Consider the following 23,043-nt stretch of genomic DNA (forward strand, 5'->3'; position numbering starts at 1 on the left):
GACTTCAGTCTTATATTACAAAAGAAACTAACAAAAGATGATAGGCTGTGGTAAGGATGGTCATAAGACATCCTGATGTGGCTTTGGTACTTGTATTGCCACAAATCTGTTTTAATGTACATTATTTAATTCACTGTGATATCCCCTGTCATGAAAGAATTGCCAACACCATTTTGCATATGGGGAAAATCAGAGCTCACAATTGCCAAACAACTGATTCTAGCTCATAACTCCAAGGATGGCCAAGAGCTGGAACACCAGGCCAATGTTCTTTCCCCATTAGCATCCTGCTAATGGGTGACCCAGAGGAAGTGGAAACTGCTAAGGAGCCCCTTCCCAAGAGCCCCTTCTTTTAACGGCCAGGTTTTTCATGGTACAATGTCAAAGGGGCCAAGGACTTGCCAGCACTATCAAGCTGCCTGCTTCCCACCCTGGACACATCTTAGTTCCCAGCCACCTTGCAAAAAGTAAGATTTGCAATGAGTAAACTCCAACCCCTGGGAGGGTAGAGAGCCCAGACGCTTACATTCACAGCTGTAGACAATCATAAGACAACACGCAGGGGTGTTCACACTTCCCTAAATGAGAGAAAGGAGGCAAAGGAAGCAGAGAGGAGTGGGGAGGGGAGAAAGAGGGTGGGAAGAGATCTATAAAAAGAAAGGATAAAAAAAGAGGAGGCAAGGAAAAGAAAGAAAACAGAAAAGAGAGAGAAGAAAGGTAAAATTTCACAGCAATATAGAGTTAAAAGCATCTTCAAAACCATCAAGGCAAAAAGGGAAGTGATTTGTGCAAAGTCACAGTGGGTAGAAGGTGGGAGGCAGGAGGTGGGGATTGTTAAAATAAACAAGATAAAAAAGTCTCAAAACTAGAAGGGCAAAGATTAAAGGAAGCCCGGGCCCTGGGTAGGTGACCAAACACATGGGGAAAAATGTGAGGAGTCACAAGAAGGGGAAGGAGGAGAACAAGGGCTGGTGAAGGGGAGGCCAGGGGCAAGTAGCCAAGGAGACAGGAGAGGAGAGTGAAGGCTGACACTCACCCTCACAAAGCTGGCAGGAAACCATCCCTCCTCATCGTCGATCTGGCCCCACCACCAATCCTTGTTGGAAGCATCCAAGACTTTGATGACGTCGCCAGCCTTAAATGCCAACTCCCGGTTGGCCATGGTGACGTGATCCCATACTGCCTCAGCACTAACGATGGAATCTCCAGTGATCAGCTTAGGAGACAAAATAAGAATGTGTTCAGTCCACACGTCTAGCTACCTTACTTGCCCCCCTCCCCAAATCTCTACTACTTATGGAAAAACTCACATATTAGTGATGAAGGGTAGGGTGATGGAGATGACATTGGGAGAGCAAGCTCCACTGGACTACAAGACAAATAATACTATCAACTCTCCATTAGCCAGTGGGTAGAATGACCCAGAATGTGTATATGGACTACACAGACCTCATGATTTTATCCCTACTCAAGATCTCCTTCCCTAGAGAAGAAAAAGCTCCAATCCATTCTCCTTGGTACTTCGAGGCAGCCCTGGAGCTGGAATGGGCAGAGAGTCTGAAACCAATGGCTAAAATGAGGCTCGAGCATATTTGCTATAAATTCTCTGTGCTCCTCCCCCTTTCTTCTTCTTCTTTGGAACTGTCCAATTGAGAGTTGGTGATACATTATTTAATCCTACTGTACCCCACCCTCAGGAGTTACAGACCACAGCATTCCTCACATATAATGGACCCCAGTCCTGCAGCCTCCTGTTCTCACCCACACATGATGCTATCCAGAGAGGTCATGTGTTCATAGGTATGAAAGAATATGGCGTTCTGTGATGCCTTGCTCCCAAGAAACTCGACATTGTCACAGATTCACTCAGTGATATAAACAACCACCCTGTAAGATACACAGGGAATCTAGGTTGACTTCTACATCTGATAGATGGCAAAACTGAACCATAAGCAAGTTAAGGGGTAAGCTCAGTTTCAGTCAGCAAGGCAGGGGCTATGCACAGAGCCTAACCTTGGTCCTTAGAATTTGTGGCCAGCAGGACTTGGCTCCACATAGCGCCAGGCAGACATCTATGCCACTGCCACATAAACATACACACACATATGTTCATGACACTTGTCTATGCACAGTGATGAGGATGGGTGTTGGGGAATAGTTTCTCTCTGGCTACCATCCTGACCACTGTGTTATGTATTCTTCTTTTTCCCCTAACTGGTTCCAGCCTGTATGGGTCATCAATCTTTCTGGCATTTGGAGGAACAATTTCCAGAATAGAGAACATATGTCCTGTCAGGCAAAGGACTCAAACATTCCCTCCCCAGAACTGAATTGCTGAACATGTCCTCTAGAAGTCATCTTTTCCATTAGCCTACTTTGAGGAAGGACCCCAAGGCAATTATGGCTCCACAAGACTGAAGTCAAAACAATTTAAAGATAACAGAGACAGAATATGGAACATGCATCCTCTCACACAGGTCTGCCTTCCAACATACCAGCCAGAGAATACCCCTATGGTCATGATATTAATGCATAACACATCACACACAGGAGAAAACACACACACTGATCTTTTGACTTAGTTAGGGCATTCTGTTGGTTAGCTTCTGCATGAGGCATCCTTCATTGCTCAGGGGTCTAGCCATTGTGCCTTCTATAGAAGGCATAGAGGGAGCTCCTCAGCTTGGATGTAAAAGAGATTTCAAATAGGACATTTTGTAATAACACATTTAAAGTACCTCATGCTTTACTGTTCACAAAGTGTTTTCACATCTACTGCATCACTTGATCCTTACTGAATGAGCTGGATCTATTACCCATATTTTAAAGATAAGGAAACTGAGGCTCAGAGTGGTGGCCTGGTCCTTTGGCCAATCACACATGTAATAAATTATGGAGCTCAGTCTTCTGACTGTATATGCACTAATACCTATCATGCCATACTACCAATGTTTACTAATAAGCTAAAATGAACTCACAGAACTCCATTCATAATATCATAAACAAGATGGCTCCATTCTTCAACCCCAAAGAAAGAGACTTGGACAGCCACCTTCAGTTACTGGTGCTCCTGACTAAGAGGAGATTTATTTATATGTTGAATTTGCTTTCTTCCAATTACACTAAAAGTCAATATCTTCTTGTTCTGGCCTCAGTGGAGAAGAAGAATTGCTGGTCACTGACCTCAATAAAATAAGTATTTACAGAGAAGTCTCCCCTGTCCTGCCAAAGATGGGTACCAACAGGGTGCTGCTAGAGCTCGATAAGCACATACAGGCCCAACTCAGAGCACCATGAGGGCTTATAGTCTAAAGATATATCATTGACTTTTTATCAAGGGTCAAAGAGTGATCTTGGCATCACTTACCAATGCTCTTCTCAGGACTCTATCTGTGATGCTGTTTGAATTACCCTAGTCCCAGTTCTGGCTGATTCCACTGCCTGTATTTTTTCTACAGTGCAGTCTTCTTTTGAGAGACTCCATGCTTGGATTCTCCCAGCAGCACTTGGCTCATTCTTGTCCCCATTTAGTCCAGTTGACATGCCTGGGTACTCAGGTCACAAAGTCCAGCTATGCCCTGGACAAGGCCAATCCCTGGATAGGACCCAGTGGCCACAAACCAACTGGCAAGCCTGTTGTCACTGCCTACTTGGAATCAACGACAGAACTAGGCAGCACTTCAAAGATCATCACCCTTAATCCCTCATTTTATAGATCAGGTATAATATAGCAGGAGTGACTTGCCTAAGGTCACAAGATGGCCAGCCTAGTGAACCATTTTTTCCCCAACATAACACCATAGATAGAGAAGGTGGAAAAAGAACACTTGGATTTAAGACCTTGCTAAAGAAGGGATGATAAAGATGATAATATTAGCTAATATAGAGCACTAAATATATGTAAGGCACTATTCTAAGCACTTTACACACATCAACTCATTTAATCCTCACAGCAACCCTTTGAGGAAACACTATTATTATCCCTATCCTACAGACGAGGGAACTGAAGCTCTGAGAGATTAAATAATTTGCCCAAATTCAAACAGCCAATAAGTACTTAAGTCATAATTCAAATGCAGGCACAGTCTGGCTCTTATAGAGCCTCTGCTCTTATAAACTATGCTGCCTCTGAGTCTCACTTTCTTCATCTGTTAAGTGAGGATAATTCTACACCCCCACCTGATTCACAAGCTGTAAGACACTGAACCAAGAGTTGACAGATGTGTGTGCAGATAATGAGAGAAGGGCAATCCAGAAGTGGCTCGTAGCTGTATAGGGCTCCTGTGTTCTCTAGTCACAAATGCAAGCAGGAATAAGGGAATGTTCTTCCCTATCTTCTGAGATGTTTTAAGTTTGGGCTGCTGGAAATTGGTTTTAAATCTCCCCTTTGTATACAGGATTGACTTTTAACTTGCTACAATTTTTCATAAATATGACTTTGCTCATCCATTTTCCACCCAACACTCATTGAGTGCATTCCCACTGTGTGCAGGGATCTGCTTACTGTGATTCAGCCACAGTCCTTACCTGAAGATCAAGGGCCCTTTGGGTACCAACAGTGAATGCCCTTCAAGCAGTATGCAAAGGTGGTTAAGGGCAAGCAAATCTAGCTTCCATTCTGGGCTTTGCTACTTTAGAAAGTAACAGTGACAATGGGAGGTGAAGAGTACAAGAGGAGCCACATAAATAAACCAAAATGGAACTGTCAGCATGTAAGGAGTACAATATCACAAAAGCCATGGATGAGACTTTCAAGCTATACAACCCTTGGTTTCAGTTTCTTCATGTGCAAAATGGGGATATTAATACCTGCCTCACAGGCAGAATTGTAGAGAAGGTGAACTGAGTTCTGGATGTATAGTGCCTCATACAGTGCCTGGTATACTCTGGCCTAGTACAAGACTTCAGAGGAAGGATCATGTGTGGCTATTGGACTCTAAAACAGTTTTATGGGGCACTGAAATAGGCCTTAAAGAAGAGATATGGGAACATATATATATGTATAACTGATTCACTTTGTTATAAAGCAGAAACTAACATACCATTGTAAAGCAGTTATACCCCAATAAAGATGATAAAAAAAAAAGAATGGGTAGGATTGTTACAGAGTAGGGAACAAGAAAGGCATGTGAGGCAGAGTAAAGTGTCAAAGGTGAAGGCTATGGGAAATTTGATGGTAAATATGTAGTGGAGTTGGAAAGGGCTGGGAAGAGTGGGATTGAACGGCAGCTAGAAAGATGGATTGGAGACCTGTTTGAAGGTATTTAGATCTCCTTTGAGTAAAAGGAGGAGGCCAAAGTTGATTTGGCAGAGGGAGTGCAATCCTAAGTGTGATCATTAAGGCATGAGGGTAAGTTATGAGGAAATGTTGGTTTTGGAAGGGGAGAAGAGATGATAAGTTTTCTCTTTGATATGCTGAATGTTGGGGGCCAGCAGGACATGCAGGTAGATTTGAAGTTCAAGAGAGATCAAGGGAGATAGTTATACAGGTTTGGGAGTCAATGGCCCAGAAGAAATTGTAGAAACCAAGGAAGTTTGCCCTGGAAGAAAGTGCTAAGAAAGAAGGCCAGAAACGTAGGAAAACAATAATGGGAAGCAAGGAAGAGAAGAGGAGCCAGAGAAACAAACCAAAATGGAGCTGTCAGAACATAGTTAGGATACCAAGGGGTGCAATCTCATAAAAATCAAGGACAAGAGTTTCGAGTAGCAGGAGCTGATCAAATTATCAAATCGTACAGAGCTACCTATAAGAGGAAGAAAGCCAAGAAAAGTCCATTTGGGAGTGGCTATATCAAGACTTAAGTTCTTTATTTCTTGTTTATAACTGGTTTATTCACCCCCCCCCAAATTCCTAATTTCCCAACTATCCCAACTTCTTCATCTTGCAAGCCCAACAAAAAGCCAGAAGGTGGTACTGGGTTACTCCAGCAACGTACCCAAATAGCTCTTGGCCTTGGGACAGTGCTGATGTGACTTCTAAAATAATTCCCAATCCTCAGGGCATTTCGAGTACAGGACTAAATATAGGTTGGTTCTTGCTCAGACTTACCAGTGAGTGGGACATACAGTGTTCTGCATCCCCAAACCAAAGACAATTTTGGACATGAATAAGAAGATAAAGGGGGGAAGAGTCATAATATTGATATAATTCTTAAAGAAGGAATGATATCGGGCTTCCCTGGTGGTGCAGTGGTTGAGAGTCTGCCTGCCAATGCAGGGGACACGGGTTCGTGCCCCAGTCCGGGAAGATCCCACATGCCGCGGAGCAGCTAGGCCCGTGAGCCATGGCCGCTGAGCCTGTGCTCCGCAACGGGAGAGACCACAACAGTTGAGAGGCCCGCGTACCGCAAAAAAAAAAAAAAAAAAAGAAGAAGGAATGATATCCAATTCGTTTTTATCTATATTTCCCAGGAATTCTAATTTCAAATATTCTATCCCATTGTCCTACCCATGTGCCCTGACTTTTAACCTGGAAATATGATCACTGTACCCTGTAGGCATTGGGAGTTTGATCTCTTAGGCTGGTCTCTGATAAACAATGAGGAATGTGCCTACAGCTAACTTGGAGTGTCCAGTGGGCCCTTTCAGGAGGAAGGAAAGAAGGCAAGGAAGAAGGGAGGAAGAAAGTAAAACAGGGAGAAAGAAAGGGAAGGAGGGAGAAAGAGAAACTTACACTTGTTGCAAACATATGCCAGGCATTGGGTAAGAGACTTTCTTTTGTGATCTTAGTCTCTATGGCTCTCCAAGGTAAGCATTAACATCCCCATTTTTACTGAAGATAACCTGTGATATTACCAAGTAGCCCACAGTTACCCAGTTAGTAGGTGGTAGAGCAGATTTGAATCTCTAGCTGAGCTTATTGTATAGCTTTGCTTTTGCCCATCCCCAACGCTACCTGCCAAGATAGCAGGGAGAGAGGTCTCCCAGCTGGTTTCTCTCTCCAGGGAGACCAGCCCACCCTGTAAATGACCTAAAGCAGTAGTTCTCAATCCTCTAGAAAGCTTGTTAAAACACAGATTGCTAGGCCCCATGAGTCTCTTATTCAGTAGGTCTGAAATGGGGCTTGAGAACTTGCATTTCAGACAAGTTCCCAGGGGATGCCTACGATGCTGGTTCAGGAATCACACTTGGTGAACCACTGTCCTAGAGAATCTTTCTAGCCTAGGCTTTAGCCATGCCTCTCCTGATGCCTCATTCTCTCAAGGATCCCCATGCCACCCCCACAGGTTGGGCTCCCTGCCTGTCTAGGAGGCATTCCTCAGTGGTTGGTATGTCTGAGAATGGGTATTTTGGGTCATGTAAGGAGGATTCCCAACGCCAGGCCTTGCCAACACAGAAATAAAGCCCTCACCAGTTTTCCAGAGCTGTACCACTTGCCTTCCCCTCCATATTCTTGCCCTCTAGCTGAGCAATACCACCCCCAAAATAGTTGTTTAATTAGCCTGGGTGGCTGCCAGAAATACTAGAATTTTAATGGCAAGAAATAGAAGAGGGAAAGGTTAAAAAAAGTGTTGTTCAGAATAGCATATGTTCCAGTTGCCATGAAAGTAGCTGAGCCAGGCCTGCATTTTGAGAAGCTTCACAAGGGGACAAGGAGGAGTATGAAGGAGTTTTGCCTTTCTGTAAGGTTTTCTCAGTTGGTACCTGCCCCCATCCTCTCAGAAGGTCCCCTCCCTCAACAGCTAGGCATGGACAAGAGCAAGATTCCTTCCTTTGTTCCCTTTAAGCACATCTAAAATAGGCTGGGATTTTATTCTCTCTCCTGAATAAACTAGATGTCCTTTTCATATGGCCTTGTAAACAGACTCTGGTTATCTTGCCCAAAGTGTTCAAGGACAACAATCTCACCCACTTCTGGAAAGATGTAAAGCAGACTGTTCCAACAACAGCGGGGAGGTACCAAAAGACTGGCTACTGGAGGAAGTTCTGCCAGTAACTCATTGAATCATCTTGGATAGGTCCATTTACCTGTCTCAGTTTCTTTATCCATCAAGCTACAGACTTGAATCAAATAGATGACTTCTGAAGTCCTTTCCAGCCCTGGCTTTCTATTGAGGGTAACACTTGAGCTTTGCAGAGGACAGGAATTTCATTATTGCAGCTTATTTCTTCTCACCCATCTTTGTGCTTGCCAGTATGCTTTCTTTGCTCTCCACTCAGGAAAATGAGAACTTGGCACTGACTAGTCCCTTCTTGAATATAACTCACTCAGGCATTGTTAGTGACACATTAAAGCACAGGCCACTCAGACTGGCTGGGAAAACTGAGGAATGGGTTTCCCACTTTAGCCCTTGACTGCCCTATTCAAAAGTCAATGGGGACATTTACTCTTTGTTCTCTCCATGTAGCTCCTCAGATAAATCATCTTTCTCATGACATTGGCTCTTAGTACCTCCAGTTCCATATTTCCCACTACCTGTTCCACATTTCCCTGGGGGCCTGCTACTGCCTCCAATAAAACATATGTAAAACTCATAATAAGGCCTCATTCCCCTCCTTCCTCATTTTTCCCATTTCTGATAACTTTTCTGGGTGTGCTGTTTCTTTCTTCTACATGTATCTCTCTCAGATAAAACCCTTTATCTTCTATTTCAATGCCTTATCCTAGGTCTGGCCCTTATCACCTCAAGTTGCCTCCCAACTGGCCTTCCTGCTACTCACAGGTCTCTTTCCTCCTCAAGCTACTCAATAATTGTACTTCACAAAACTTCTTTGCTGGTGCCACTATCCATGCTCAAGAAGCCTCAAGAACTCTCTACTGTCAATCTCTCAAAATTCTCCTTAATTTAGCCCCATCTATGGATCCAATCCTTGTCTTGAACCTGGCAGGGACCTTCCACTCTAGTCAAACTGAGTCTCTTGCAGGAAGATAACTCCTACCTCTGTGCCTCTGATTCAGCCATTCCCTTGGCCATGGTTAAGTGTAGGGACACTGGAGCTATGCTGCCTCTTCCTTGCCGTAGGATCTTGGCCCACCTGCTCCTTAATCCTGTCTCTGATGACTCCAGCCTGTATTTTCTCTCCCTTGACTCTTTCACTAATTTCTACCTAGGATAAGAAGAAGATATTAGACAATGTGGAGTTATTCAAGTTATCAACCAGGGTGTTATTCTCCAGACTGTACACTTGTGAACAGTAAATCTAAAACATCTGCTTAATCTTTAATGAACAACATTGTTTTTAGCCTCTAAAGTTCTATGACCAGAGCCCTAAAACCAGGCAAGCTCAGAGGAAGAACACAGCAACAGAGTGAGCATTTCTGTTCAGGTTGTAAAATACTCTATGGGGCCAAAGAAATTGTTTGCATAACATGTACCAGGTGGCCTATAGGCCAATCCATTGCCGGTAGGATTTATGACCAGGCGGCTTCTGGGGTGGGCTGGTTTTTGCTGAAGATCTTCGCAGATGCTCAGTGGTCATCAGGGAAAGAAGAAGAGATGTCAGGTAAGAAAAAACAACATGAATTAAAAAAAAAATCATAAGGATTGCTTTTTTTTTCCCTGTGACTTAATAGTTCACACTTAGCTAGTTTCAGCTTTAATCAGGGTATTGCTATCACCCATAACTAAATAATTTCATTTCTGAGCAGAATAGTTAATGCATTTAAGTGATGATGGCTCTAAATGCACTAAAAGGAAATATGCAAATACTGTCACTTTTCATGATATGATCATCTTTTTCCTAGTTTGGGCATGTGATTTGTGAGTCATTAAGCGTTGGCTTTCTTCAATATCTCATTGTACCATCCATTTTTCATTTTAATAAAATGAAGGTTGGCTTTAGCCACACCTGGGAAACATGAACCCCAGCTAGGCTGGCTTGATTTGAAAGGTGATCGTAGATGCAGGTCGCTCAGCAAGAGCAAGACAGACCACCTCATCCAGACGCCAATATGTCACAAGCCAACTCACACCTGTCAGCCACTAAAAGCTTGGGAAACCCAGGCAAGCATCTTAAGATATGAAGCCATCCAGGACATTTTGTCATTCATCACAGACTAATAACAAAGGATAACACCTCTTTCTAAACCTCTTCCAAGAGAAGTTACAAAGTGATCTCAGCTATAACGGTGACCAAACATATGAGGTAAGGGAAGTTGCTTGTTTGGTGTAGACCTTAGCAATGGACTTTTCTGGTATGAAACTTCAGCCACTAGCTCAACCTAATGGGCCCAGGAGTTTCTGAAGTAAGACCCAGCTGCTGCCCCAAAGTTCATGACGTTAAGAGTTTGGTCTTGTTGAAGGAATAAGTCCTTTAGAGAAAATGCAGCCAACTGGGCCAAGTATTGCACAGATCAGAGAGAAGAAATGTTTCCAGACCACCAACCATGATACTGTTGGCTGGAGAAGTCTCCCATACCAGAATAGTTCCCAACCTGATAAGCATCAGCTTGCACCTTCAAAGCATCTTGGGAATAAAAGTTAGTCAAGCTGTTTTGGGTTATTTTGGCACTATTCAGGTGCCTCTGATTCATTACACCAGTTTGATTTGTGGTCCCCAGACCCTCTGCTCAGAATCACCCCAGCATTTTTAACAAGGAGCCCAAGTGATTCTAAATCATATATCATACTGAGACCAAGAGTCTTTTAAACTTTCTAGAGCCAGAGTTTGAAGTACAAGAATTTCCTGTTACTGCACTGGCCCATTCAGAAGAAACCAGAATCTCTGAAACTCTGTCTCCTGGCTTCTCCTTCTTGTGTCAGCTTCCAGGCAGGCTAAGGAATTATAACAGTTTGTCTAGGAGGATTTTCCCTGTCTGCTTCAAGAGACTATCTGCACCTGCACACCCACTCCCACCCCCATCCTGACCTTCAACACTGAGGCCCCCAATGGCCCTAATGGAAAATACTTGCAGCATCTCTCTACACTACAATCTAGAAACAATTTCTTAGAGCTGTGTTCAATCTACCCAAGTCAGCTCCCAATATTTTAAGAGACAAATTATTAGCAAAAAAATTGACTCAGCAATGTACTCTCCATGAGTTGAGTCAGAAGCAATTCATCCCAAGCTGGAGGTTACTCTGACCCCAGTCTGTCTCTGCCTTGAGTCAGACTAGGCCATATCTCCAAAATATTCCTGCTCTGGGCATCATGCCCTTCTTGGACTTGCTGTGGGTACTAAGTTCCAGCCACCCATTTGGGTCTCTTGTTGCCTTCATACCTTGAAAGATGGCCAGGGCAAGCCTAGGGGATAGGAAGAGGGCTCAAAAAGCCCCAAATGCCTGAGGTGACCTAGACCCATCTTGGGTCCTGCACCTGGGTTCTTGAATTTCTTTATGTGATTCAACGGGGACCAGCCCTGGGAGCCTTAAATTTCTTTGGACTGTGACTTGAAGGCCAGCCTTGGCGTTCCTCCAAGGGGTGGGGGTGGGGCTCCTCTAGGTTTACAGAAGGGTAGGAGGAGGGGGCTAGAACTACATGAAGAATCTGTCCTCCGTGCCTCCCACATGTATAGTTCTATACTCATCAACACCACAGCCAGAGGGTGGGTGGGCAAGGCAGAGAGAAGAAGGGAAAGTAATTTTTTATCCATTTGACAGATGTCGTGTTAAAATCTTGTAGGGGAAGGAGGACTGTAGGTGGGGGGAGGAGCAGTGGAGGAGATAGGTTGGAACTAATAGTTCTAATGTTGTATTAAATGTGGCCATCTGGTCTAAGGTGATGAGAACAGGAACAGCATTTAGTAAGGCGCACTGTGACATGCTCCTATATCTGGAGAAGAGAGAGGAAAAATAAACATATTTCAATCAACTTAAACCACCTTGAAGTCTACTGAGCATGCCCACCCAGGACACAGGCTTGCAAAGGCTCTAGCCTTGGCAGGCATTCCAAGGAGAATGTAATTGTCTCCTGGGGAGTCCTTATGGCCCAAAAGAGAAATCTGCATTTAAACAGTCCATCAGAAAGTGAAAGATGGTTTCCAGTAGCTTATTGATTTCCCTCTTCTCCTTTGCTCCCTGAAAGAGAAAAGACATTGGCCAAGGCATTTAGCAGTGTTTCTGGTCCTTATCAGGAGCATTTCCTGTTCAGGGGTGGGTCATGTTTCTCCTGACAAAGTCTAGCATATTCCTGGGTTCCCAGCAGACATGAAAAATGGTGGATGAGCAGGAGTGGTCAGTGAGCATTCACTAGATCAGGCCACAGGGGACTCAAATTAGCTGAGCTGGCTCCCCTTCACACTGTGTCCTTAAAGACTACGGAAAGAGGGATGCAACTTCTAAACCTAGGCTGCCAAAGAGGACACATGAGAAGCACAATCAGACCCACCCTCAGGGCCCAGGAAGGATAGCATCCGGTTTGTGTCTGCAGGAAAAGTGATTGTGCTTATAACAAAAGAACTTCAAGTAGGTCAGGCAGGCTTATATAAGAGATCCTCTGCTTGTCTGGGCTAGGTGGAGGAGGTGGGGGTGAAGAAGGGAAGGGACCCAGGGAAGCTGACTGAGGGATAAAGCATCCAGTAAGATGCTAGGGCTTGAACCAACTCTTCTTGACTCTGTCTCGGGCTCAAAAGCCTGAAAGAGTAGATTATTATACTCAGAGAAGGCCAGGATTGGAGACTCCCAAGAGCTAGCACACCTAGTTCAGTCCAACATTTTACAGATAAGAAAACTGAGGCTCTAGTAAGAGGAAGTTACCTAATGTGTCAAGTTAGTCAGCAGCAGAGCCAAGATTAGAAAATAAGCCTACAGTCTTTTAGAAGGACAGTTGTCAATTGTTTTGATTAAAAATTGTCAATTGGTTAAAAAAATAAACACCTACCCCAGTATCTAAGTGCTACTAAAGTAGTATGTGTTTTACAAAAAATCTCCACAAAAAATAGAAATTAAATGATGAGATTAACTATTTAATATATAAAGAACTTCTAATATTTTCTCCATGAGCTTCATTTTGGAAATCAGTTTTAGACATTTTCTGGTGCTCTTTCCTCCCTCTGCTCTACAGATGTCACCCCTTGAATACTACATCCAGCACCTGCCTCACGCTCCTCTCAGGGCCCCAAACAAATCTGACCCTCCCTGGAAATGAAGGGGTAAGAACACCTCAGTATGAAGGCTAGGTGGAGACACTTCCAGTATCACCAAATGTCTTTGCTAAGGAATCTGAATTTCAAATTTATACTAAAATGAAATGCTAGTGAAAAAAGTGGGATGGGAAGAATGGGCTCCAGGCTTGGCTTGATTGCTGACTTGCAGTATTGAACTTAAGCAGATATAACTCCTCCCTGAGCTAGTTGGGCTAGGTTATCTCAAATGGAAAGTTAGGGTTGTCTTTGACAGATGCTGCTGCCTTGCTTCTAAAAGCAGGTTTTGTCAAGAGACAGAAGGGAGTTGAAGGAGACATGGAAACAAGGAAGGCAGAAGAGGGAGGGGGTGGGATAAGAAAGGTCAGAAGACAAAACTTGACTATTTCAAATTTTTGTCATTGGCTACCTCTACCCAGAATAGAACTCTAGTACAGTAATGGCCTTTGGGTTCCACTGCCAGAAGGAAGAATACTGCTTTCTCCACACAGTTCAGGCCACTGGGTTCAAGCCACCTAAAGCAGCTTCCAGAAAAGAGTAAGCAGCACCCCTACCATGTGCTAAACACATTATAGTTCTAGGTTGTTTTCATCTTCAATTCACATTCATAAGCTCACTAGATCCTCCCAGCAACTCTGGGAGGTAAGAAGAGTAGGGATGAGACCTCGTTTTAAAGATGAAGAAACAGGATTGGACAAAGGAAGTCCCTCAGGTAACGCAGGAGCAGAGGCCAGAAGAGAACCCAAATCTTCCGACTCACAGTCCAATATTTTTCTAATAATAAAAAATGGCTATAATTTACTGAGTGCTTAGTGTGTATCAAAGACAAATTTAAGTTTTTACATATACTAACTTGTTTGATCCCCATTTTAAAAATGAGAAAACCATAGTTCAGAAAGATGAAGTGATTGCTGAAGGTCATACAGGGCCAGAAGCAAAACCCAAGTAGTTTTGCTCTAGAACCAGGGCTCTTAACCTCTGTTCTCCACAGCATATCCTCATGCTCCTACAGGATCACAGAACCTTCAAGGTATAGCAAGGTATAGAACAGTGTGTATATTACCATAAAAAAGAGAAAAAAGAATATATTCATATATGTTTATATATCCATAGAACATTTCTCTGGAAGGACTCACTGATGGCCTCTGCAGAAGAAGCCAAGTGGCTGGAGGGCAGGGCTAGAGTGAGACTTTTCACTGTGTACCCTCTTGTACCTTTTGAACCATATGAATGTATTTCCTTTTCAAAAATAAAGTCATTTTTAAATGAGGTATCTAGGGTCAAGAGAGCTGAAGAAACTGTGTGGATCCTTCTTGGCAGGGCTTTGGCGACTAACCGTTCCCTATTCACCTCTCTGGCTTCTCAAACTTGAAGAACAGAAGGTGTCTCTCTCCTTTCTTCTTCCAGTTTCCTCACCCTTGACATTGCTTGTCCAATCCCCCAGAAAGGCCAATACTGTAGTCATTATACAGATTTTAGCAGCACAAGTGAAAATAGCAACAGTTTGGGTTAGGCTCCCACAGCCAATCTGTGAATTACAGGAAAATAATGTATTAGCGGCAGGACAGATGATAAAAGACACAAAAGGCCTTCTTCCCCAAGGCCTGAGCTCCACATACTCTTCCATCTCCTTCCTCTCACCACTGTGTCTCATTGTACCTACCCACCCTTCTCCCGGGCTGAGAAAGCAAAAATAAACAAGCTAGAAAGGCTCTAGGAAATATGGCCTAGCTTGTGAGTCTGTGGTGTACAAGGAAGAGCACACTAAGGGAGAAAAAGTCAGCCTAGCTGGGTTTAAATGTCCACATCAAGGCCAGGTGAGAGTCAGCCCAGATGGTCTCAAAGGACCCTCCCAGCTTTGGTTTTTGGATTTCCACTATCATCCCTCAAGAGTTGGCAAAATACTCCACAGATCAAGGCCCTTAAACATTATTTCTTCAGATACCTTTAGGCCCAACCCCTTAGGCAGGTCAGTCACACAGGGCTTCTGTACCCAGGAAGCTGTGAGGAGGTGGGGGTGGCCAAGGTAGATCAAGTGCCTTCAGGGATCCTCCTGAAGTGAATTAAATGGGCAGCACAATTCCCTCTCACAACAGCTTAGCATCTTCTCCAACGCTTCACTGCTTCCAATATGCAAGAGACAAGTAGGACATGAGCTGCTGTGGAAGGGATGACAGGTCAGTCAGTGTGCCTCTCGTGGGCAAGCAGGACACTTCTGGGCAAGGCTGGGTCCCAGAGAGCCCCTATTCCTTGCTACGTGTCAGAGACAAAGCTAAATTTTTAACATATGTTAAGTTGCCACCAGCAGCTTCCTTTTAGCACTATAATTCATTGGGTGGTAGCTTGGGGCCATAGAAAGAACACTGAATATAATCTGAAGGCATGGCTTCTAGACCTGAATCCACCACTACCTAATCCTGTATCTTCAGGCTGGTCCCTCCTTCTCTGAGACTCAGTATCCCCATCTGCAAAATGGAGACAATACTACTTTAAAAAGGGTAGGGGTAAGGAGTTGAGAAATAGACTGAAGATAAGCTCCTAGATTACCTCCAAAGTACCTGTAATCACATCCTGGTTGAACTCTTAATAATAGTAAAACATGTTCAACATTTTACAAGGCACTTTTCACATACTTTGTCACCATGAATTCTTGCACCCCACAATCCTGAAACTTAACAGTTAAGCCCATTTTACAGACCAGAAAACAGACTCAGAAGAAATTTGCCCACAATTTATGGGATGAGGAGAAATCTGAACTTGTGCTACATAGTCTAGTTCCCGACCCACCCCCTTCAACAAAGCAGGTGAAATGGCCCTGGGCACAGAACTTAGAATAAGACACTTTATCAGAGCCAGTACTGGCACTCGAGGCTACTTCCTCTGGCAGGTGGCAGGTACAGGCCATCTGAGATTGCCTTTTCTAGTTTAGGAAGGAGACCCTATTTCTGATGCTCCCCACTTTCCCTACATAGAGTTCCTGAGGAGCCAAAGCTATATGACCACCTAAATGTTGCAAACCTGTGTTCTGGGAAAGGATTGACCTGGCACTGAAAAGCATCTGTATGAGTGAGGGTGATCCAAGAATGACTCTGACCAACCTGACATCATGAGGTTGCCTCTCCCTGGCCCCCTTTTTGGCCTTTTTTCTACTGCTACTCTGTAAGTCAGGCTCAGTAGCTGGCATGCATCGAGACCAGCTTAGGGATAGGGTAAGTACAGATCTGTTGGTGAAGAACAAATACATCTGCAAAGCATTTTCTCAATTCTGAGCCTTGCCAGCGTCTGAGAGACAATACTGACGATTTTACCCATAGAACAAATAAGACTCAGACAGAGGAAGGAAACCTGACTGAGACATACCCTAAGTGGCAGAATAGCAACTGAAATTTGTTTTTCTTGATCTCAAGTCCAAAGTTCAAAAACAGATATGAGGCTGTCACAGTCAACAGTAATCCACTGGGGCTCTGAGGTTGCTGCTCCAGGGCAGACCTGGCATATTCTAGCCACCTGTCTCACTGCTTCCCACCCTTCACCCAGATCCAGTCTAGGGCCCCCTCTTCCAGCTCCAGCCTTTGGTACTAAGGGCCAGAAAGGCCTCCCCAGGACACCCCGACCTGGTTTCTAGCTTGAGAAACTCTAAAAATAGCCCTCATTAGTGGGGCCAGATGGCCTAAGCTGGTATGCCTAGGGGCAGGGCTGTGGTCATTAAGCATGTGGCTATTCTCTCCTACCACCACTGGCCAAGGAGAGGCTGAGCCTCTGCCCCCCTTTATGCATCCTACTACTTCCCCTCACACCCTCCCACCCACAATTTAGATATACTTACTCTGGTCCAAGTTGTTACTTCATTCCCAAGAAAAACAAACTTTAATATTCAGTTACTTTAGGATATTACTTCACAATCATATCATTCCCTAATGGTCTGTAACTACATTGGGGGATAGAGGAGCAGGCTCAAGCTTTCTGCATTGATCAGTGTCAATTTATCTTCTCCATCTGCCTGTTAACATCTCAGGGCTCAGTTCTAAGTTTTGTTTGACTGGTGGAGCCTGCTATAACACATGCTGCCTTGAGTATCCATTTTATTCCTGAGCTCACTGCCCTCTGAAGCCTGATTTCAGGGATAAAGGTGCAGAGCAAAGTGATAGAGGCCCACCAGATGGGGCCAGTGCCCTGTTTTGCCCACTTGGAAGACTGAGACAGCTGGCCTTAGAATGTGTTCTGCATCAGAGAGTGTCCCATAGGGATGTGTGGGGCATGTGAGTGTGTCCCATAGGTGTGTTCAAATGTGTCTCAAGGTGGGAGAGTTGTTTGTCCATGTAAGTCGTTAGGAGTGTGTGCTTGGGGGTAGAAGTATATCTGAGTATGCATCTCAGTGTGCCCTACATGTGAGTGTACAGTTATGTTTTATATGTATCCATGTGTGTCCACAAACAAATTTGCATAAGCATGCCTCACATGTGTCTGTATATATGTACCCTACCTGTGCCAAGTGTGTGCAAGTGAGTGTGCCCTATGGTTAACTGAATGTGTGTGCTCCAAGTGTGTCAATGTGAAAGCATACCCCACATGTGTATCCCATGTGTATCCCAAATATACTGGACATATGTCTGAGTGTGTGCATCACGTGTGACCTATAGTGTGTGTGTGTACATGTGGGTATGGGTAGAGGGCATGGATAGACAGCAAGACTGAACTAATTTTCCTCCTGCACAATTTGTTTCTAACAGGTGTCCTCTAAGACACTTGGATTAATCTGCTCCTAAGCAGGTCAGAGGACATGGGTTTGAATTTCATCTGTCACTTTCTGAATATGGTGTTCATAGGTGCTTTCCCCAAGAGGGTTAGCCACCACTCCATTTATCCAAGAGGCCGCAAAAATATGAGGTCTAGCAGCCAAGAATTGAACAGAGAGACAAGACAAGGATCAAGGACCAACTATGAGACTTTGGGCAAGTCCTTGACTCTCCCCAGACAGCAGGTTCCCAAGCAGTACTGTAAGGGAGTGGGCTTATGGGTTCTTCCTCATTCTCATCCAGTGACTTTCTTAGTTTAAGCATCATGGACTAACATTGGTCCCTCCCACCACCACTACCACCACTACAAAAAGACAGTGCACAGATATGTGCATATGGATTAGCACCTACAGCTGTCTCGTTCTAGCTAGGTCCCCCTCTAGCTCTGGACAAGCTACTGGTTGGCTCCCTACATTTGTCATTCCACACTCATTTTTCCAGTGTCCTGAGCCACCTGGAGTAAAAGGGATAAAGTCCTAAAGGCATACAATCTTCACTAAAGCTCAGGCAAAATGAGATGGGGTTTACCCAAAGCATTCCTTCCCCATCCTTTGGGATGACTGTGGGAACTACTGATGGTACTAAGCCAGCTTTTAGGCTAAAGGCACGACCAGATAAATCTACAAAGAGAAAACCTCCAAACAGGGCACGAAGGGCCACAGGATCTAGGGCCACTCTTCTGCATTTGGCAAGGCCTTTCATGCATCCCTGGATGATATGTGGGTGGACTTATCATAGGTCAAATAGATGTACCTGAGCTGCCTATTAGTGGTTCAGTGCCAACCTAGCCAGAGCTATATAGTGACATCTGCCTAGTTTTCTCTGCTATCTTGATTAACTTTTATAATAAGACATAGATAGAAACAAAGTGCAGAAGGCATCTTTAGAATGAACTCCTTGCCCAAGGCCATTTGGTATGGGTGGGTTGATAACAGCTAACTATATATGCTATGCTCTTTCTAGTACACCACTGCTTTTAAGAGGAAACACTGATAGTTTCAATTTACTTAGCCATAAAATGGGAAGAATCCTGGCCTTGCTCACCTCATAGAATTGTGAGAAAAGACAAATGTGGCAGGAATAAAAAACTATACAGTAGTCTTTATCTTCTTGCCCTGTCCCCGGGGCAATGAGAATTTCCCAAACAAAATGATACAGATAAAGGTGAAAAGTGCAGATTTGTTCTAATTAGGTCATTTGTCCACAGCCTTCAATTTCTAACATAACTCTTAATCATATCATGAAATCCAGTAATGTTCATCACAAATTCTAGCTAAGGACCTGGGAGCAAAGAATTGTTTTAATTTCCAAGTGCCTAGGTGATTCTGGCTTGATGGACTTGAAAAGGCACTAAATAAAAACACAATTAACTTTGGCTTTCTTCCACATTCCTCTTTTATCTTTTCAGGAGATAGGGAGAGAGAAAGCTAGTCTGGTATTCATAGCGCCATGTGTGGCCAGGTTGCGAGGTGGGTGGAGCTGGGGGTAAATAAAAGAAAGCTTCTTATAAAGAAAAAAAATCCCAGCTTCCCACCAATGACCCACGACATGGGCTGGGACGTAGGGATTCTATCCTTCCAAGGGAGGAAAGTAAAAGAGGCCTCCAAGTTGTAACAGAGAGAAATGAGGCACAAAGACAATGGGATTTGTTCAAGGTCACCCAGCAACTAAGTTCATATTTGCGGTTCCTCTTTATTCATGTGTAAGCCTTTCACTAACAAATCCTTTCCAGAGAGCCTACCAAGTGTCAGGCCCCTCCACTATAGCAGTCACCCAGAGATTTCAGCCTCAGAAAGTTCTCAGGGATTATCAGCCTCAATTAACAGAAAAGAAAACCAACTCATAGAGGCTAAGTGACTTGCCCAAGGTCACAGAGCTAAACAACGACAGACAACTAGTTCAGTGATCCTTTGCTTTCTATCACACCATATAGAGTTCCCTTACCATCCCTGAAAGACAAGAGCAGCTTGCAAGTCTCATGGGTCCAGGAACTCACATCCTTGCAAGGCAATGCTCTAGCTCCAGTACTGCTTCAAACATACTGTGTTTCCTTGGGTGAGCCCTTTCTCATTCTGAGCCTAGTTACCTAGCCTCCAAAATGAGGGAATTGGACTCAAGACAGCTGTAACACCCCTTTTCTAGAAGATACAGCTGTCTGGAATGATTTTAAATGGCACTGTAACTTCCAGAGCTTGAGCCCAGATCAGGCAGTATATGACGATACATCCCTGAGCCTCATTTTTCTCATCTGTAAAATGCAGGTAATCCCAGTTTTACCTACTTCACAGGGCCACAGAGAAGATCAAGTGAGACAATGTGAAAAACCCACTGAAAAGTTTAAGTTTAAGACAATGTGAGAGAGAGAGAGAGAGAGAGAGAGAGAGAGTCAAGAATCAAGCGAACATCCACTAGCCCCAGTTGCTTTTCTCTAAATCCAAGTAGAGAAAGTGTCTATGCATGTTTTATCCAATAAATCTTCCTGAGCCCTCCTATGCAGTTCAATCTGGATTCTCAAGACAAGCACCTCAGGTGGTTGCAAGGTCCAAAGGAAATTAATAAATCCCTCCGCTCCCTTTAGTCCCTAAACACGAAGGAGTCTAATCATTTTGCCTGTTCTGAGACTTCCCACCATGCCAGCTCTATCAAAGCCTCTCCTAGGGATGCCTGGCTCCACCATGCCTCTTTCCCAGTGCCAAAGCACCCACTGCCCAGCCCTCCTGCCAACCAGCATGGTTCACAGAGGGAGGAGGAAGGAAGAGAGTGGGCAGAGGAGAGGCTGTGGGAGGTACAGCTAAAAGTAGATGCTGCCTTTAGGCACCACACTCTGAGGGGGTGGGGGTGGGCTCAGCACATCCTTCCTGCAGCCAGCTGGGCACGGAGGTGCATCCTTTCTCTCCTCTAATGAAGGCAGGCAGACAAAGAGATCAGAGCTGCCAGAACTATTCCCAGAGCTGACTATGGACGCACAGTGCTAGCCTCCTCTGGGCCCCGAGGGTGGATGGCTGAGCAACACTGTGCTGCTTCCAGGGCTCCCTGCCTCAGAAGAACTGATGTAGTCTGCAGGAGATTCGGTGCTCCCCCCACCCCATCTGACTGCCTGGCACCCTAAGGGCTCTGACAGGCCTGTTCCCCTTTAGGAGGTTACATAATACTCTTGTTCTCTCAGCCTCTCTGTCAGCTCTCTCTCTCCAACCGAACCTGAGAGAGCATTCAGGTCTCTGATACAGCCAAGAGAGCATAGAGCCAGAACACTATAGCAGAGGTAGCAGGCTATAGGGGGCAAGGGCCTGATTTGATGACTCAGGAACACAGACCCATCACTGCAACCTTGGATAAGTCCCTTTTCCCTTCAGTGCCTTAATTTTCTCACTTGTAAAACAGGAAGGGGAAAAAAAAAAAACAGGAAGGGGAGAGGCATGCAGATCTCCAAGGTACTCTAATCTCTGCCCCTATGTGATTCTCTATGTGAATCCTGGCCACATAAATGAAAGACAACACCCCAACCTGCCTCTTACATCCAAGGTTGTCCTATCTTCCAAGTAATCTGGCTGAGCTGGGCAGATCCTTCCCCACTCTTCTAATTCTAATTCCCCTAATGAATAAGGTCTGCACTTGCAAGTCTGGAACTCTAGACTCTGTCTGCCACTTCTGTCCCAGGCCCATTTCAACCAGACAAGTTCTGCTTTTTCAGGTTTTATAGAGAAGCTACTGGCTCCAATTTCATTTGAGAACATGATTCTTCTACTAAATCTACTCCTCATTTTAGTGACATGGAAACTGAGGCCTAGTGGAGAAGGGTTTTGATCAAGTTCTGGGAGCAAGGTAGGTACAGAGCCACAGCTTGCTCTTAGGGGGCCCAAGGCCATTTTTTTCTCCTACTAAAGAACTGCCTTCCATATGCTGTCTCTCTGTCATGCATGCATAATTTCCTCTCTTCACTACTACTAACTCTCAACCTTGATGCTCAAAGACCAAATGCCCAGTTCTTGTCAGGGGCCTGAAACTAGCACAGAAGACTGATAAGAACAAGAAAGAACTGGCCTCAGACAAATCCCTCCCTTAATGTCTCCTTTTCCACCAGGTTGTCCCTTTGTTCCTTTCTTCAAAGTTTCCTCTTGAGTTCTGCTCTATGTCAGTGGTGGCTTTTCAATTCTCAGAGTCATGACCATATTCTGACCACAGAGTCCACTATGCAGCCTACACTGGAAGAACTGCAAAGATCTGCTGTCAAGAGGCCTGGGTTCTAGGCCAGAAATTACCACTTTCTGAATGTGTGACCTTGAGTAAGTCACTTAATCTTACTGTGAATCAGTTTCCTCAACTACTTCCAGATTTGAGGAAAAAGCCAATGAAATAACTAGGAAACTTTATTCATTTAAATTCTTATTAACAGTAGTAGTAGTATTAATTAAATGAATGGCTACTTAAAATTCTGCAGGAAGGGGTTCTGGAGTGTCAAAGCAGCCTGCCCCTTGCCTCCTAGGCTTTCCCAGAACTATGAGGCTGGTATTTTATCTATAAGAGGCAATTCTCAATTATCCATGCAACATGTATCTTTAACAACAAATACTAAATCCCATAGTAGCATCCCCCTGACACTCAGTTCACTGTAGGGCTCCCTTCCTTGTGGGCAATCAGTGTGTGCTCAATGAATACAACCTCCAGTTCAGTTGTCCTAGAAGAAACCTAAGCTAAATACAATTAGGAAGGCAAGTCTATTACCCCCTAAAATCACCCTGTGCACTCCAAACCTGCTATAAGAGATCTTTGGATTACCTACTGGTTTTGAATAATATGCTTAATCTTTTTTTTTTCGCTGTATGCAGGCCTCTCACTGTTGTGGCCTCTCCCGTTGCGGAGCACAGGCTCCAGACGCGCAGGCCCAGCGGCCATGGCTCACTGGCCCAGCCGCTCTGTGGCACGTGGGATCCTCCTGAACCGGGGCACGAACCTGTGTCCCCTGCATCGGCAGGCGGACTCTCAACCACTGCGCCACCAGGGAAACCCTGTTTAATCATTTTGATCATTAGTATTAATCACAAAGTAAGCACAGATCATTAAAGCTGGAAGAAATCTTTGAAGCTCTCTAATCCACCTGACTTTATTTTACAGATGAGGAAACCAAATTTCAGAGGGGAGAGGTAATTTGACCAAGGTCACCCAGAAAATGAACAGAATCTTCTGCACTACTATAGAAAATGCATAGGGACTATTTTCCTGAAAGGT

The 23,043-nt window shown here is 44.4% G+C and overlaps 1 protein-coding gene across 5 annotated transcripts in view; it reads right to left on the bottom strand.

Annotated features, from left to right (window-relative positions):
• Nucleotides 1–23,043, bottom strand: part of ARHGEF9 (Cdc42 guanine nucleotide exchange factor 9) — a gene marked incomplete at both ends in the record, with an annotated part of 219,229 nt that overhangs the window by 164,189 nt on the left and 31,997 nt on the right. For 4 of the 5 annotated variants that reach the window (XM_079910058.1, XM_079910059.1, XM_079910056.1 and 1 more), the window contains one exon: nucleotides 1,037–1,216. The exons of the other annotated variant lie outside the window; for it this stretch is intronic. In XM_079910058.1, coding sequence (XP_079766184.1) covers nucleotides 1,037–1,216 — 180 coding nt within the window. The remainder of the gene's footprint in view (nucleotides 1–1,036; nucleotides 1,217–23,043) is intronic. 5 annotated transcript variants of the gene reach the window in all.

This window comes from Stenella coeruleoalba (assembly GCF_951394435.1).
Source record: "Stenella coeruleoalba genome assembly, chromosome: X".
NCBI lineage: Eukaryota > Metazoa > Chordata > Mammalia > Artiodactyla > Delphinidae > Stenella > Stenella coeruleoalba.